This window comes from Aspergillus mulundensis (assembly GCF_003369625.1).
Source record: "Aspergillus mulundensis strain DSM 5745 chromosome Unknown scaffold_17, whole genome shotgun sequence".
NCBI lineage: Eukaryota > Fungi > Ascomycota > Eurotiomycetes > Eurotiales > Aspergillaceae > Aspergillus > Aspergillus mulundensis.
The window spans coordinates 212,669-226,727 of NW_020797905.1; the positions used below are offsets into that span (position 1 = coordinate 212,669).

Genomic DNA, 14,059 nt, shown 5'->3' on the forward strand with positions numbered 1-14,059 from the left:
GAATAATCATTACAGGATAATCCTTGAGTTATATAGTCAGCGGTATTATCGCCGTGTATAATTAAGATCGGTACTCCGATATTCTGTGTGAAGCTGGAGACAGCCCTAACTTGGCACGAGAGTGTTGTAGTCTTGTAGACTCATCGACCATTATACTCGTACCAGAATGGGACAACGCTCAATTACCATAAAAATTGCAGAACAAGTAGGGGTTTAAATGGATCCTATCTTGGGCCAATGGGTCAGGGGCCAGGATTCTGGTCAAAATCCAAGATGCGAAAAAAAGAAGTGGTCCCAGAGGGGATCGAACCCTCGACCTTGGCGTTTACCCGGCTTCTGAACAGTAGTCCAGATCCCGATATTAGCACCACGCGCTAACCAGCTGAGCCATGGAACCAACTTGTTGAAACCGGCTTTAACTTTTGTCAACATAGCCAGACTTTTGAGGCAAAGGGCGTTTTTTGTCCAAGCGATATTGTCCCAACTGCCAAGGCTGCAAGCCTCATATTTCCCCCCTCATCCCTCATAGCCTAGGTAGTCGTCGAATATATGCAGAGAAAGCCCGCCTTGGCAGTTATCGGTTGCCCTTTGACTCATACCCAGCTCACCCTTTGGGATAAGCCTATGACTCATTGGGCTTTGGTAAACCAGTGTAATCGATACACTTGCAGCTGTCCATTTATTTGTTAATCAGGCACCAGTGTCGGACAGTGTTGTATGTGAGGCTTCAAGCTCGCCTAGCTGCCTTTTTTTTGACACCTGGTATGCAGCCGACTCATACTGTCGGACACAAGTTTGCTAATTGCTGACGAGACATACTCCCCTAACGCAAGCTTCCTTTTATACCGGCTCTCATCCTGTGTTTCCGTGCCAGAAGAGTAACATCGTAAAAAATGCAGTCCGACGAGGTCCAGTTCGTTCACTTCAACGATGTCGTGAGCTTGCCCTACCTAGGTAGTGCCTTGAGTATGCCCTGGATCTAACCGCGACTGTATCAGTATCACATCCCCTCAGCGGCCCTACTTACCAGGTTCCTCAACCTGCAGCTCGAATTTGCAGCCTCAAACCCAAACGCCCCAACCCTAACCCTCTTCAGCGGAGATGCGTTCTCGCCCTCGCTTGAGGCAAGCGTATTGCAGGGGGAGCAGATCTGTCCATTGTTGGACCTCGTAGGAATTGACATTGGGTGTTATGGGAATCATGGTTCGAGTTTGACGCGAATCGTGTTCATGTTTTGGGCACATTACTGACGACGGTAGACTTTGACTTCGGCGACACAAGGCTGATTGAGCTCTCGAGTCAGTTGAAGTTCCCCTGGTTACTTTCGAACGTTTTTCATCTCTCCGCGGCTGAAAAGCGGACGCTGGGGTCTGCGCATGAATACCTCGTCCGGAACCTAGCGAATGACCTTAAGGTCGGGTTCATCGGCCTTGCGGGGACGTAGGTAGCTGCTCATATACTTCGCCAGTCCAACTGACGAAGTTAGTGACTGGCCATCAAATTGTGAATCTTTACCGCCATGTGTGTTCGAATCACCGGTGCAAGCGGCTCATCGCCTTGCGCGCCACCTCCGAGTGGAAGAGCGCTGTGATCTAGTCATTGCACTGACGCACATGCGTGTCCCGGAGGATATGGCCGTGGCCAGTGCAACCATCAGCGGAGATAGCAGGATCGACTTGTTGCTCGGAGGACATGACCACGATACGTTGAGGAGGTTTGCGGGCGACACAGACTCGACTGCAGGAAATGCTGAACAGGGACTCAAAGTTACCGAAGTCGAACAAGCTGGAATGCTTCCCGACACGGAAGGAGATATAAGGCTCATCAAAAGCGGGACAGACTGGCGAGGTCTATCCCTCGCACGGCTGGTTGTTCAACGAGATGAGAAGGGAGCTGTAGTTGGTTCTAGGGTGAAGTGTGAGTATCGCATAGCCCAGGAATCAGTATTTACATGACTGACCGGGAAGTGCGTCAATACACCGATATCCAAGCCGCCATTGCAGAACCGCAACCGTCAACTCATGTCGTCGAGACTTTGCAGGGGATCCATAACCGAGTTGGAAAGCTCGTCCAGAAACCCTTATTGCACTCAGCTGTCCCATTAGATGGGCGCAATCATACCAACCGATGCCAAGAGACGAACATGGGAAACATGCTGGCCGATGCCATTCGCGCATTCTATGACACTGACATTGGCTTCTTCAATAGCGGCGCAATCAGGAGTGACCGGATCCTAGAGGCGACCATGGCCGATGGTGAGCCCTTGCTGGTCAGAGACATTATCAGTAAGCCAAATTATCTTTGCGGCCGACAAGGACTAACGCGGACACACAAGACATCTGTCCATTTAGTAACGGCATTCTCGTGAAAGAATTACCCGGATCCATCATCCGGCTTGCACTGGAGAACTCCGTGTCTGATATGCACACGGATGGCCGATTCTTGCAGGTTTCAAGGCTGCGAGTGGTGGCAAGCTGGCACCGGCCTGAGTGGTCTCGAGTTGTAGACGTCCTTTTCGAGAGACCGGACGGGAGCCTCGAGCCATTGGAACCGGACCGTACATATACCGTTACCATGCCCTCGTTTATCGCACAGGGATATGATGGGTTTTCTTGGTTTGCGGGGCTGCAGACCATCATAGAAGAGGAGGCAGCCATGACAGATATCGGTCTGCTTCTCGCAATATTCGGGCACGGAGAGTTGCCCGACGAAGACGTGCACGCCGCCGGTATTGAAAGAGCTAGGGCCGCGACTGTTGTCGGTCTGAGTCCCGTTGACTCCTTGCCCATCGTGCGGCCTGTTGTAGAGGATAGAATCAGGTTCGTAGAGAGGGGGTGTGTAGAGTTTTCCGAATAGATCTAGACGTGCGCCAGTAGAATACCGGAATGGCTGAGGCTTTTGTGACTCCGACGTATGGATTATAGGAATCGATGATACTCATTGTCAGTTTATTCACTGGCGGTGACAGAGCATATGTGCCATTCGTAATCGTACTTTGTATAGAGCTGAGGCCAATCTGGACCAGGAGGAGCCAGTGGATGCCCAAGACCCATCAAAAAATCTTGTCTATCGCGGTGGAGCCCGCTGTGGCAGCCGAGGCTCGAGTATAGTATCGCTATCGAGTTTGACGTCCTGCAACATCCAAACCTCGAATCAGTCGAAGATCGCCTGTGTCCCAGCCCTATCCTGTAGATGGAGGAAGGTGTCAGTGACGCTAGATCTGGCTAGATTGAGTTGATTGACAAACCGACGACGACCGGATAATTATCCAGGGACGACGTCGCTTGACCTCGGCTACCACAAGTGGGCCTCCGCTTATCTCGGTCTGCCCAAGACGCAACGATTCCGACTGGACAATCGGGTGGAACGGCACTGGCAGAGAGAAGTCACTCTTGGAGAATGCGTGAAGTCCTGAAGGAAGAAACGCGGATTGGGCGAAGAAGAGGGAATGTGAAGGAGAGAAGAAGGTGCAAAGGACCCGCAGATCGGTGGAGTGCACTTCAACCTCAACTGTCTCAATTTTCATGTCTTTCTCTTCTCTGCATTCTTTCAATCCATCGCATGCTATATTGACTGGTTCTTCCTGTATATTGCAGCACTAATGGACATATCTCAACCGCAACCTTTTTGACACAGCTACCGGTAGTTTGATCCTAAAAATCTATAGCGATAGCACATCAAAACGAACCATGGCCGCAAACATCAAGATGGAGGATAAAGGCGCTGCAGAAAACAGAGCCCAAGAAGGGCCATACGAAATAGCTCAAGACTCAACTGCGATCTCGAACAACAATGATCATGACGACTCCCACTCGCTCTCCTCATCCCAAAACTCAGAATTGGACCGCCACCCAACAACACCAGGCAAAGACGTTGAAGACCAGGTCAAGGTGACACCTGCAGCGGCCTCAGAGGAAGAAGTTCCCAGAGTCGTGCCACGCCTCTCGCGCCGCGGCCTCTTCGGCCAGATCACACTATTAGAAGAAATCGAAAACCCGAAATGCTATCCGCGGAACAAGAAATGGTTCATCACCTTCGTCGTTGCAGTGGCCGGCTCTGTCGCGCCCATGGGAAGTTCCATCTTCTTTCCCGCGCTCTCTCAGGTAGCAGACGAGCTCAATGCAACAACGACGGTTACGAATTTGACTATCTCGCTGTACATGCTAAGCATGTCAATCTTCCCGCTTTGGTGGTCGTCGTTCAGTGAGCGATTAGGAAGGAGAACCATCTACATCGTGTCGTTTGCGCTCTTTGTCGTGTTCAACGTGCTTTGCGCTATTTCGAGCTCAATAGCCATGCTTATCGTTATGAGGTTGCTTAGTGGTGGTGCGTCCGCTTCTGTCCAGGCCGTCGGTGCAGGGACCATCGCAGATATATGGGACACGCGGGAGCGAGGGCGCGCAATGGGGATATTTTACCTGGGGCCGCTGTGCGGGCCATTGATTGCGCCTATCGTCGGAGGAGCCCTGGCGCAGCGGTGGCAATGGCGAAGCACGATGTGGTTCTTCTGCGCATATGGTGCCATCGTTGTGGTTCTCATTCTCCTTGGTCTCCCAGAGACATTGTCAAAGGCAAACCAGAAACCCATCATGCCCGCAGATTCGCCAGCAGATGAAACGCTCTCCCGCCGCGCCTCCCGTGTCTCCTCCGTACAAACCCAAGTCCTCAGCACCACAACCCGCTGGCTTAAGCTCGCCAAGATCGTCTTCGTCGACCCGCTCAAGATCATCCTGTACCTGCGCTATCTCCCCGTACTATTGACTGTCTACTACGCGGCTATTACCTTTGGATCTTTGTACGTGCTGAACGTCAGCATTGAGAACAGTTTCGGGAAAGACCCCTACAATTTCGATACAATCATCGTAGGCCTGCTCTACATCCCCAATTCTCTGGGTTACTTTGTAGCGAGTTTATTTGGCGGCCGCTGGATCGACAAGATCATGGAGCGGGAAGCGAAGAAGGCGAATCGTTATGATGAAAAGGGCAATCTCATCTTCCGACCGGAGGACCGTATGCGCGAGAATGCTTGGTTAGGCGCTTTGCTTTACCCAGCCGGTCTTATCTGGTATGGATGGACGGTTGACAAGGGCGTCTTTTGGCTTGCACCGGTACGTCCATCCTAGCCTACCCTAATATACCGAATTCCAAGTACTAACGCAGTTCGTTTCCCAGATGATCGCGAACTTCTTCTTCGGCATCGGCTCAATGCTTATCTTTAGTATGGTGACAACCATGCTCACCGAGTTCATGCCCAAAAAGTCCTCTGAGGGCGTGGCTCTCAACAACTTCACCCGCAACATTTTTAGTTGTGTGGGCTCGTTTGTTACAGCGCCTATTATCAACGGCATCGGCAATGGCTGGCTGTTTACTATTATTGGCCTCGTAGCGTTTGCGAGTAGTGGCGTTATTGTTGTCATGAAAGTTTTTGGGCCCAGGTGGAAGGAGGGGATGGATAAATTGATGCAATAATCATTTTCCTGCTTGATGGGTGGATGTATGTGGTGGACTGTATATAGATTGATTATGACTATAGATTCATGATACCCGAATATAATGCGTTGCTTTTGATAGGAATCAAAGTGTAAGTGGTCCAGATGTGACGCGTTACTGGCCATTAGGGCAACCAAATCCTGTTCAAAGCTTAGGTCAACTTTTACTTGTTAATCCAAAACGGCTACACCTGCACAGCAGATGCCTCCTGCTTAGCAGGAACGACCCTCCAACACCAACCGCACCAACTTCGGTGCAATCCATCTTCCTCACGGGTGAGATAATCTCCCGTATCCCTTTCATCCTCATACTCCGGCACACAGGCACCTACCAAGACCCTCTTCTTCGCCCTCTGTTTCACTCTCCCTCCAATTCCATCAATTTCCTGGCGTAGATACCCGGGCTCTTTTTCATCGGGGTCTACCCACCTCTGACCAGAGTGATTATGAGAACTATGGTCCTGATCGAATCGATGTCCGAAATGGTAGCCGTATTCGGGAGGGCTGTGGGACATAGACTCGTCTGCCTCGCACTCTACTTCCAGCTCGATTTCCTGCGCCGCAAGGCAGCTCTCGCCGCGACCGCATTTGACGCCCTGGCAGCCTTCGCCAATTCCGGTTCCTAGTCCGCCGAGGTATGTGCTGTACCGGGTGCGCCAGGTCCACACCCGGCGGTAGGTAGTATCATTCCTACGGAGTTTCTGGCCGCATTGATTGCACAGCCAAAGGACGTCCTGGCAGGTGCATGTATCCCGTAAGAAGACGGCAGACTGAGTGGAATCGGATACTGAAGGTATAGGAGCGTGGAGGGATGGGGAGATGAGGCTGTTCAGCGGTGCTTTCCGGCAGGTGGTACATAGTCGGCGGATGCGGTTCTTCAGAGTCGCGCTGTTCGGGGGTTTGGCCGTACAGTTCTAACAATTAGCGTTCATCACCATTGTTATTAGTTTGACATACCCGACAGACAACCTTCGAGCATCCCCGACACTCGGCAACCATATCACGAGCACATTTCGCGATCTTGCCGCTCGTGAGTTGTTGCCCAGTGCTCAGCGCACCCCGACTGAGCAGTCGAATCACCGACTTGACGCCATCAGGAATCGCGGTACCGCTGTGCAGCATATCCGAAAGAGTTTCAATGTATTCATTCTCGCAACGTAGAGTCTGCTTGGCGAGCTGCTTCCGGTACGGAAATAGATTCGCATAGAACTGCCGACACGTCCCTGACAGGGCATACAGCGTGTTAAGGTCGACTGCGCGTGCAATCTCCTTGGCTATCCTGGGTCGTGTTAGCGGATGAACCAGGCCCGCAAGTGACTCGTTCAGCAATCATACGGATAGCAGCCTAGAGCTACTGAGAACGCATCCCGAACGGAATGCTGCTCAGCGGTGCTTGGAGCGTCCGATGAAGCTTCAGCAGGCTTCTCGACTTCGAAGCCAACGCTTAGCTTTGAAAGCGCCGGCTTCACAGGCTCGATGTATGGTTGGAATGCATCCGGGCCCTTAGGCGTACGGTTGCCGAGGTCATGGTCATAGTCAACAAACACCACCATTTTGCAGGATAAAACGTTCCAAAATAGACAAGCGTAAAGCCCTGATCAGGAGCCAGGCTGTTCCATAGCTTTATATCAGGTTGCACATGTATAGTCCGTGGAATGATACGGCTGTGAAGCTTCCAGGTCCAGGCCGTCCAGCTCCGTCTTCGGCGTAGGTGGAGCTGTGGTTCGTCTCGGCGATCGCGAAGCCGTGAGGATCCTTTCCTCTGCTTGACGGGTTTGACGTGCGTGCCCGATACCGCCGACGCAAGCTGTGTCAGCCCTGCGAATTCGGATCAAATAAAACTCGCGCGGAGAATGAGGAGTTGAAGAGGTCTGAGGGCCGAGGCCAGGTTTAGTACTAACGCACGTGAAGCCACTGCGTCATTTCCACCTCGACCCAGTGATGCGACCTTCCCGGATCAGGAAGGTGCTTCTACCCCTCCTCACGTGACTGTTATCGCCCTTCCCGCGGGGTAGAGTTGGTAGTTGATACCCGGGTTACCGGGTAGAGGGGCCACTGGAAGTCGGAGTGTGAGTCTGATGCGTTGTGATACTTATACAGGACTACATGGGTGTATGTAGGGCTCACAGAGAGGCAGTTGCAGCATCTATGGCTGCGCAATGCTCGTCATCTACTGGTAGCATCCGTTTGGCCGTCAACCGACTCCAATGAGCCCCCACAACCCACCGAGAAGTTGGGGTAATAGCCGGAGTCTGGATCACTGATAAACCGCTTCTTTCCCCAAGGCCAATGCCTTTCTCTGTCATACCTCCTTATTCATAACCAAAAGGTCAATCACAATGCCGCTCAATTCAAAGGCCGTATATTCCAGGCAGAACCCGGACTTTGCTCCGTTCTCCAGCCGGAGAAGTACAGTGCATAGCACAAAAGGCATCGTCACATGTACCCAGCCCCTCGCGGCAGCCGCAGGACAGAAGATTCTAAGTGAAGGTGGAAATGCTGCAGTATGACTCTACCCTAGACCCTATGCAAAATAGGCAAGCTAATGAGCATAGGATGCGGCGATAGCAGTTGGTATGCATACCTGCAACATAAACTAAGCTCTTGTCTAACGACTGCAGCTGCGGCACTGAACGTCACCGAGCCCTCGTCCACCGGAATTGGCGGAGACATGTTCTGCCTCTTCTACGACGCGGCGACCAAGAAGATTCATTCCCTCAATGGCTCGGGCCGGTACCCCGGCAGCGCAACGCTCGAGAAAATCAAAGCAGACCTGAATGCGACGCCGGACGAGGCGGGTGGAATCCCGCTGCACAGCCCTCTCGCTGTTACAGTCCCCGGCGCAGCAGCAGGATGGGTTGACACCGTTGAGAAATTCGGTAGCGGCAAGCTTTCCCTTCAGCAGGTCCTTCGACCGGCCATTGAGCTTGCAGAGGATGGATTCGCCGTCTCTGAGCTGGCATCTTACTTTGTGAGTTCTTCCTATTCCTGACACAATACTACGAGTCTGACAGAAGAAGTGGCACGAAAGCGAGAAACTCCTCCGCGAAGCCTCCCCAAACTCCCACGAGATGCTCAAAGCAGACCCCAAGGCGCAAGACGGCTTCCGTAGCCCCCTCGCCGGAGAGATCCTCAAGAATCCGACAATGGCGCAAACCTTCCGGTCCCTCGCAGCGGAAGGCAAGAAAGGGTTCTACGAGGGCCGCGTTGCGCAGGAGATTGTCAACGTCATCCAATCCCTCGGCGGCTACATGACGCTCGAGGACCTCAAAGCGCACGCCGAGACCGGCACCCAAGAGACTGAAGCCATTTCGCTCAAGTTCAACGGCCAGAATATCGCCGATAAGCAAACAGCTGGCACAGATGACGAAACCAACCAAGGCGTCGAGATCTGGGAACACCCCCCCAACGGACAAGGCATCGTGGCCCTCATGGCCCTAGGCATCCTACAAGAACTCGAGAAAAGCGGCAAGATTCCCGCCTTCAAGGAAGAGCAGCACAACAGCGCCGAGTACCTCCACGCCATCATCGAGTCCCTCCGCATCGCCTTCGCAGACGCCTCCTGGTTCGTCACAGACCCCGACACCACCCCCGTACCCACCAAAGAACTTCTTTCCCCAGCATACCTCGCCTCACGCGCCAAACTCTTCAACCCCAACGCCGCAACCGACATCCTCGACCACGGCAGCCCAGCCCATAACCACTGCGACACCGTGTACTTCGCGGTAACCGATTCCGCCGGCAACGGCATCTCCTTCATAAACTCCAACTACGCGGGCTTCGGCTCCGGAATCATCCCAAAGGGCTGCGGCTTCACACTGCAGAACCGCGGCGCCAATTTCTCACTGAGCCCAAACCACCCCAACGTCCTCGCCCCCAACAAGAGACCCTACCACACCATCATTCCGGCAATGATCACCAACGTCTCCGACAACTCCCTGCACTCCGTGTACGGCGTGATGGGCGGGTTCATGCAGCCGCAGGGGCACGTGCAGGTGCTGCTGAATATGCTCGCCTTCGGATACCACCCACAGGCGGCGCTCGATGCCCCGCGCATCTGCATTGCGGCGGGGAACCCCGAGCTAGGGAAGAAGCTTGATCGCACGGTTTACGTTGAGGAGGGGATCAGCGAGGGGGCGGTGGCGGGCCTGCGGAAATTGGGGCACAGCGTTAAGGTGCTGAGGGGGTGGGAACGGGGGATGTTTGGGCGTGGCCAGATTGTGCGGTGTCACTATGATGGGGGCAGATTGGTGTACAGTGCAGGCAGCGATTTGAGGGGTGATGGGATGGCCCTGCCGGTTGTTTGAGTTGGTTTGCTTTCTTGTTTGGTCGTTATGACCTATCTAGGCAGGACTAGGCGAGATGGACTTGGAGTGGAGGAGGCGGCGAAGACTTTAGGCACGTACCCGTACCTGCATGTCACTTAATTCTGCAACGAGGGGCCGTTGGGATTAGAAGAATGAAGAAGCGGGGAGGATAGAGAAGCAAGCAAACGAGCAGTTAGCAGCGGTGATCGGCTTTCAAGTCCGTCGATTCAATCTAATTCTGCATCTGTCATAAGAGTTCAGCAAGGATCCCAAAACGCCGTCCCTTGATCCCAGTGTATATGTGCCATCTAGATGCCAAACAAAAAGCGCACTAGCATAACATTGAGTAGGACAATTTCGTAGCATGAAACAAGCAGACCCCAAAGCAAAATGCAACATAGCTTGCTTGTAGAGCTTGACACCACAAGCATATGCAGTGTAAAGAGGAAGGATATCAACGTCTTTATAGGAATGAGGAAACAGGGATGAGATGAAAAGGTGAGATGAGATAGATGAGAATAAAAAGAGGGGTATAGATTCGTTCGTAAAAGTAGGGTAAACAGGACAATAGCTAGATAATTGGTATAGTGAAATGGCAACACAAAACTCGAGATAGAGTAAGGAAGGAAGCAAGAATAGAACCATGAATCAACCGTCAACGCCTAAACCATTCCGGGGCCATAATCTCGTTCCGAACCAGACGCTCTATGTACTCCAGGCTGCATGAAGAGTATGATTCAAATATAGTATAGATGGACAGACAGACAAAGGAAATGAAGAAACTCAAATAGGGAAATGGACAAAAGAAATTCATGATTACAATTCGTTATCGGGGGTATGCGAGGAGCGTCACCCGGGCGTTCGCATGTTGCATTTCTCGTCTAGCGCCTCGTGGTCACCGCACAGCACTTGAGTTCGAGTATTGGTGGTACAAGGCTGAAGAATGTAACTTTTTGCCCAGGATGACTGAGAGGACTGGAGGTTGGGATTGGCGGACTTCCAACAGTTCTTTTTATAGAAGGGTGATCATTGGTCGGGGATGTGTATGCATGTAGATCTCGGGGATGCGGCCAGACCTGACACGTTCCCGGGGATTGGAGATGAGATGTGATTGACGTGCATGAGGGTCGTTATTTGAGTAGGAGACTTGGTTGGCCGAAAAGAAATTATAGAGACCACGCAGCTTTGCTGGCGCTCTCTGTTGCGTCGTAGGGTAGAGATACTGGTACAGGCTGGATGATGTTCTCGTTGTAGTTGACTTGCTGGGGCATCGGCCATGATTGTGAGTGATAGTGTAGAGCCTAGAATGGTTAGTCAGCTGGGCTGAGAATGAAGTCGGGGCGTCTTACAGGATGAATCAGGCTGTCGGGAATAGTAGACATGGGAACCATGCTTGTGGTCGCAGGGGGCACAGTGCCAGCCCGATCCCATTGGCACCCTTCAATTGTCGCGTGCATAGGGGCTGGCGATGAGGTTAACTCTGAATCGATGATTGGATCTGGGTACGATTCGACAAGGCCGGGCGAAGTTGTTGAAACAGAGGAGATGGAGCCGGGGTATGAAGGAACGGAGTATGTTGTGCCGTCTGAGCATGGGGAGGGGCAGGCCTCGGGCGTTGAGTAGAATCTGGCCGAGTCTTCCACAGACTCGTGAATGCGTGGAGTTGAAATGATGTGCTGGTGCTGGTCCATTGTGCCCCAGATGAGTCCGTCAATTGCCATGTCATGGTGAATGACTGGAGACTTGGAAATTGCGCTTTGAGGCTGCGGCATGGCGATGTATGGTGCTGGGGTGGGAGCCACCACGGTGTATCTGGGAATGTAGTCGACGGACGATCTGGCGGAAGGGTGTTCCCATCGCGCTGAAGCGTCCATTTGAGCTTCGAGCTCACTGAGCAAGAATTAGTTAGCACTTGACTTTGATGCGAAACTGGGAAAACGCACTGTCGTTCCATGTGGCGCGCGAGTAAATCAGAACGGTGGAAGGACTTCTTGCAGCCCGTCTGAGTGCAGCGGTAGAGAGCCTCGGGGTTGTGGTTTAACTCATGGCGTCTACGCAGGTTAGCATGAATGCCAGGGAACAATAGAATCGGAAAATACCTCTTGTGCTCGGCGCGAGTGAAGACCTTCTGGCATCCAGGGTGCTCGCAGGCATGGACGCGCTTTCCCTTCTTGGCTTTGCTGATGCGGTGGGTGGTGGGAGTGTAGGTGATGGGGAGAGGAATCTCCGCAGGGCCAGTGGTGCGAGGCATTGCGAAGAGCTGACCAACAGACTAAGTAGTGAAGAGCTTTGAGGCAGGCAGTGTGATGTGAGAAGAGTGCCGAGTGGAGTGATCGGAAGGATTGAAGGATTGGCGATTGGGTCCGATATATAGTTTCTGGCCTGTGAGGAAGATCGCATGGACTGACAGGAACAATGCACAAAGAAATAACAACAACGTCCAGTCTGTGGAGACGGGACGAGATGAGGAGGGCTGTGTGAAGCAGAGACTGGACTAGTGAAGATCACAGATGAATGAGGTCAGACTTGACAGTGAGGTATGGGTCGAAAAAGAAAGCAGGATCCTGAAACAGCGGATGGTGGCAGTTCTAGATGGATGCAGGAGGAGTATAGCAGTGTAGTCAAGGCTATAGGGCAGAGCAGCACCAGGCCAGACAAGGCTGGCAGCAGCAGATAAAATAAGATTGTCCGTCCCTCTGCAAGAGATCGTCACTACAGCCACCAGGCACTACTCCCAGAGAATCAAGGTAAATTTACAAATTTACGATCACTAATAACTCGGCCGGTGCGGCTGAGGCGCAATCAAAGACGGGGAACAGGCGTTGTATGGAGAATTATTTTTAATTTCCTTGGGAGGCTACAGGGGTCTGGCTTAACGGCTGCCGGTTGGCTTTTGCGGCCTGCTAATTTGCTGCCTAGTGCATACCTGGGTCCGCGTAAGATCTAACTGCTTTGAGCCGCTGCGATTCTCCAGTCCCAACTCTATTGTGCCCTGTTGCACGCGAACACCGCGAGACCGGAGTCTGGCAATTCCAAACCGCTGAAGTCCATCCATGGCCCTCCCAGGACCCCTTTGCAACTTCGCAAGGAGTGATGCAAGGATGCTGACTGCTTTCCAACCACGAACCCTGCTGGAACTGTTGGTTCAGGCACCGCTGTGGTTGGTTCCTTGAGCTTAGTGCACGCGCTAGCCGGTGGAACGTGTGGAGTGGAGACGCCCCTCGCCAACTGCCAGGTGCTCCTGGTCCTGGAGCTTGCCCGCAGACAAACACTGCCTTCAGCCATGTGCCTAAGAATAAAAGTTATTTTTATCTTCGCTCATGTTCATACTCTTCACTCAGTCAGTGATTTATGCCAGTCTGATTCATATTGATTGATATGTGAGAGTCTTGAACTGCTGCGGCTGGTATGGTATCTGGAGATCGGGACGGGTGCGGGTCAGCCTCGTCTTGGCAGGCAGACTCGATCGCTGGAGTTCCGATCAGAACGAGTCAACGACATCCACAGCCAGAGACACTCACGAGAAGGAGGACTTAGCACTGCTCGCAAAATAAGCACTCTACATCCTTCCGACGTTCCTGCGTGACAACAAATAGCCCACCGTGTCTATGTAATGCCATTGAACTATGGTACCTGTTCAGTGCCAAATAATTGCCATCTCGGTCCGTGGTCCGACAGACAGCCCTGTGGACCAGAGCCTCAGGCAAGGCCGCAAGGCTCACTTGTCACCTGCCTGGGCTTTCCCTCGCGATGGCTCGATCTCATCAGCGTTTCATCTTTACGCTTTCCTCGCATCCCTGCAAGCTCATCATTCCATCGCCCTTCTATCTGCGTTCCAATTTAATCATCCTTGCATCCCCAGTCCGCTCGCTTATGCTTACTTTTTCTGTGCCTCCAGTGCCCGCTACAAGCGAGAAAAAGCAACACCACACTAACACTTTCTCCAGCAACAGGGCGGACCTGGCATACCTTCTGAGTCAAGGTGCTTCTTTCTCTGGGGAAACTTTTCCGGAAGCTAATGGTTTACCCACCTCTAGGTCGATCCATACTTCGCCCGTTCTCCGCTGACCACGTCTCCAAGTGCCCTGTGCCCGTTTCGGCGTCCAGACTCGACTCACTCGAGCTTGACTCGTCGAGAGACTCGAGACTCGACAAAGACGCCCGGCGAATCCCGAACCAGGCCTCACAAACGATATGAAAACTTAATCTTCCTTCTGAAGATCATTCCTCTTTCATCGGGCGCCGCTATCCTGGACTGGGCAG

The 14,059-nt window shown here is 52.6% G+C and overlaps 6 protein-coding genes across 6 annotated transcripts; 4 read left to right on the forward strand and 2 right to left on the reverse strand.

Annotated features, from left to right (window-relative positions):
* Positions 1-893: 893 nt before the first annotated feature.
* Positions 894-1,123, forward strand: DSM5745_10857 (uncharacterized protein; the record flags this gene model as incomplete). Its single annotated transcript, XM_026752873.1, has 2 exons — positions 894-935; positions 959-1,123. The coding sequence occupies 2 exons, from the start codon at positions 894-896 to the stop codon at positions 1,121-1,123; spliced, it is 207 nt and encodes a 68-aa protein (XP_026598511.1).
* Positions 1,124-1,613: 490 nt separating this feature from the next.
* DSM5745_10858 (uncharacterized protein) lies at positions 1,614-2,856 on the forward strand (the record flags this gene model as incomplete). The annotated part of the gene is made up of 3 exons (XM_026752874.1): positions 1,614-1,917; positions 1,968-2,285; positions 2,336-2,856. 3 exons carry the CDS (start codon positions 1,614-1,616, stop codon positions 2,854-2,856), a joined length of 1,143 nt encoding a protein of 380 aa, XP_026598512.1.
* Positions 2,857-3,689: 833 nt separating this feature from the next.
* On the forward strand, positions 3,690-5,469 carry DSM5745_10859 (MFS transporter; the record flags this gene model as incomplete). Its single annotated transcript, XM_026752875.1, has 2 exons — positions 3,690-5,108; positions 5,173-5,469. 2 exons carry the CDS (start codon positions 3,690-3,692, stop codon positions 5,467-5,469), a joined length of 1,716 nt encoding a protein of 571 aa, XP_026598513.1.
* A 205-nt stretch (positions 5,470-5,674) lies between these two features.
* Positions 5,675-7,042, reverse strand: DSM5745_10860 (uncharacterized protein; the record flags this gene model as incomplete). The annotated part of the gene is made up of 3 exons (XM_026752876.1): positions 5,675-6,403; positions 6,447-6,768; positions 6,825-7,042. 3 exons carry the CDS (start codon positions 7,040-7,042, stop codon positions 5,675-5,677), a joined length of 1,269 nt encoding a protein of 422 aa, XP_026598514.1.
* A 786-nt stretch (positions 7,043-7,828) lies between these two features.
* Positions 7,829-9,796, forward strand: DSM5745_10861 (gamma-glutamyltransferase family protein; the record flags this gene model as incomplete). The annotated part of the gene is made up of 4 exons (XM_026752877.1): positions 7,829-7,993; positions 8,045-8,063; positions 8,111-8,460; positions 8,510-9,796. The coding sequence occupies 4 exons, from the start codon at positions 7,829-7,831 to the stop codon at positions 9,794-9,796; spliced, it is 1,821 nt and encodes a 606-aa protein (XP_026598515.1).
* A 1,166-nt stretch (positions 9,797-10,962) lies between these two features.
* On the reverse strand, positions 10,963-12,047 carry DSM5745_10862 (uncharacterized protein; the record flags this gene model as incomplete). The annotated part of the gene is made up of 4 exons (XM_026752878.1): positions 10,963-11,097; positions 11,146-11,686; positions 11,740-11,847; positions 11,896-12,047. 4 exons carry the CDS (start codon positions 12,045-12,047, stop codon positions 10,963-10,965), a joined length of 936 nt encoding a protein of 311 aa, XP_026598516.1.
* Between the last annotated feature and the right edge of the window lie 2,012 nt (positions 12,048-14,059).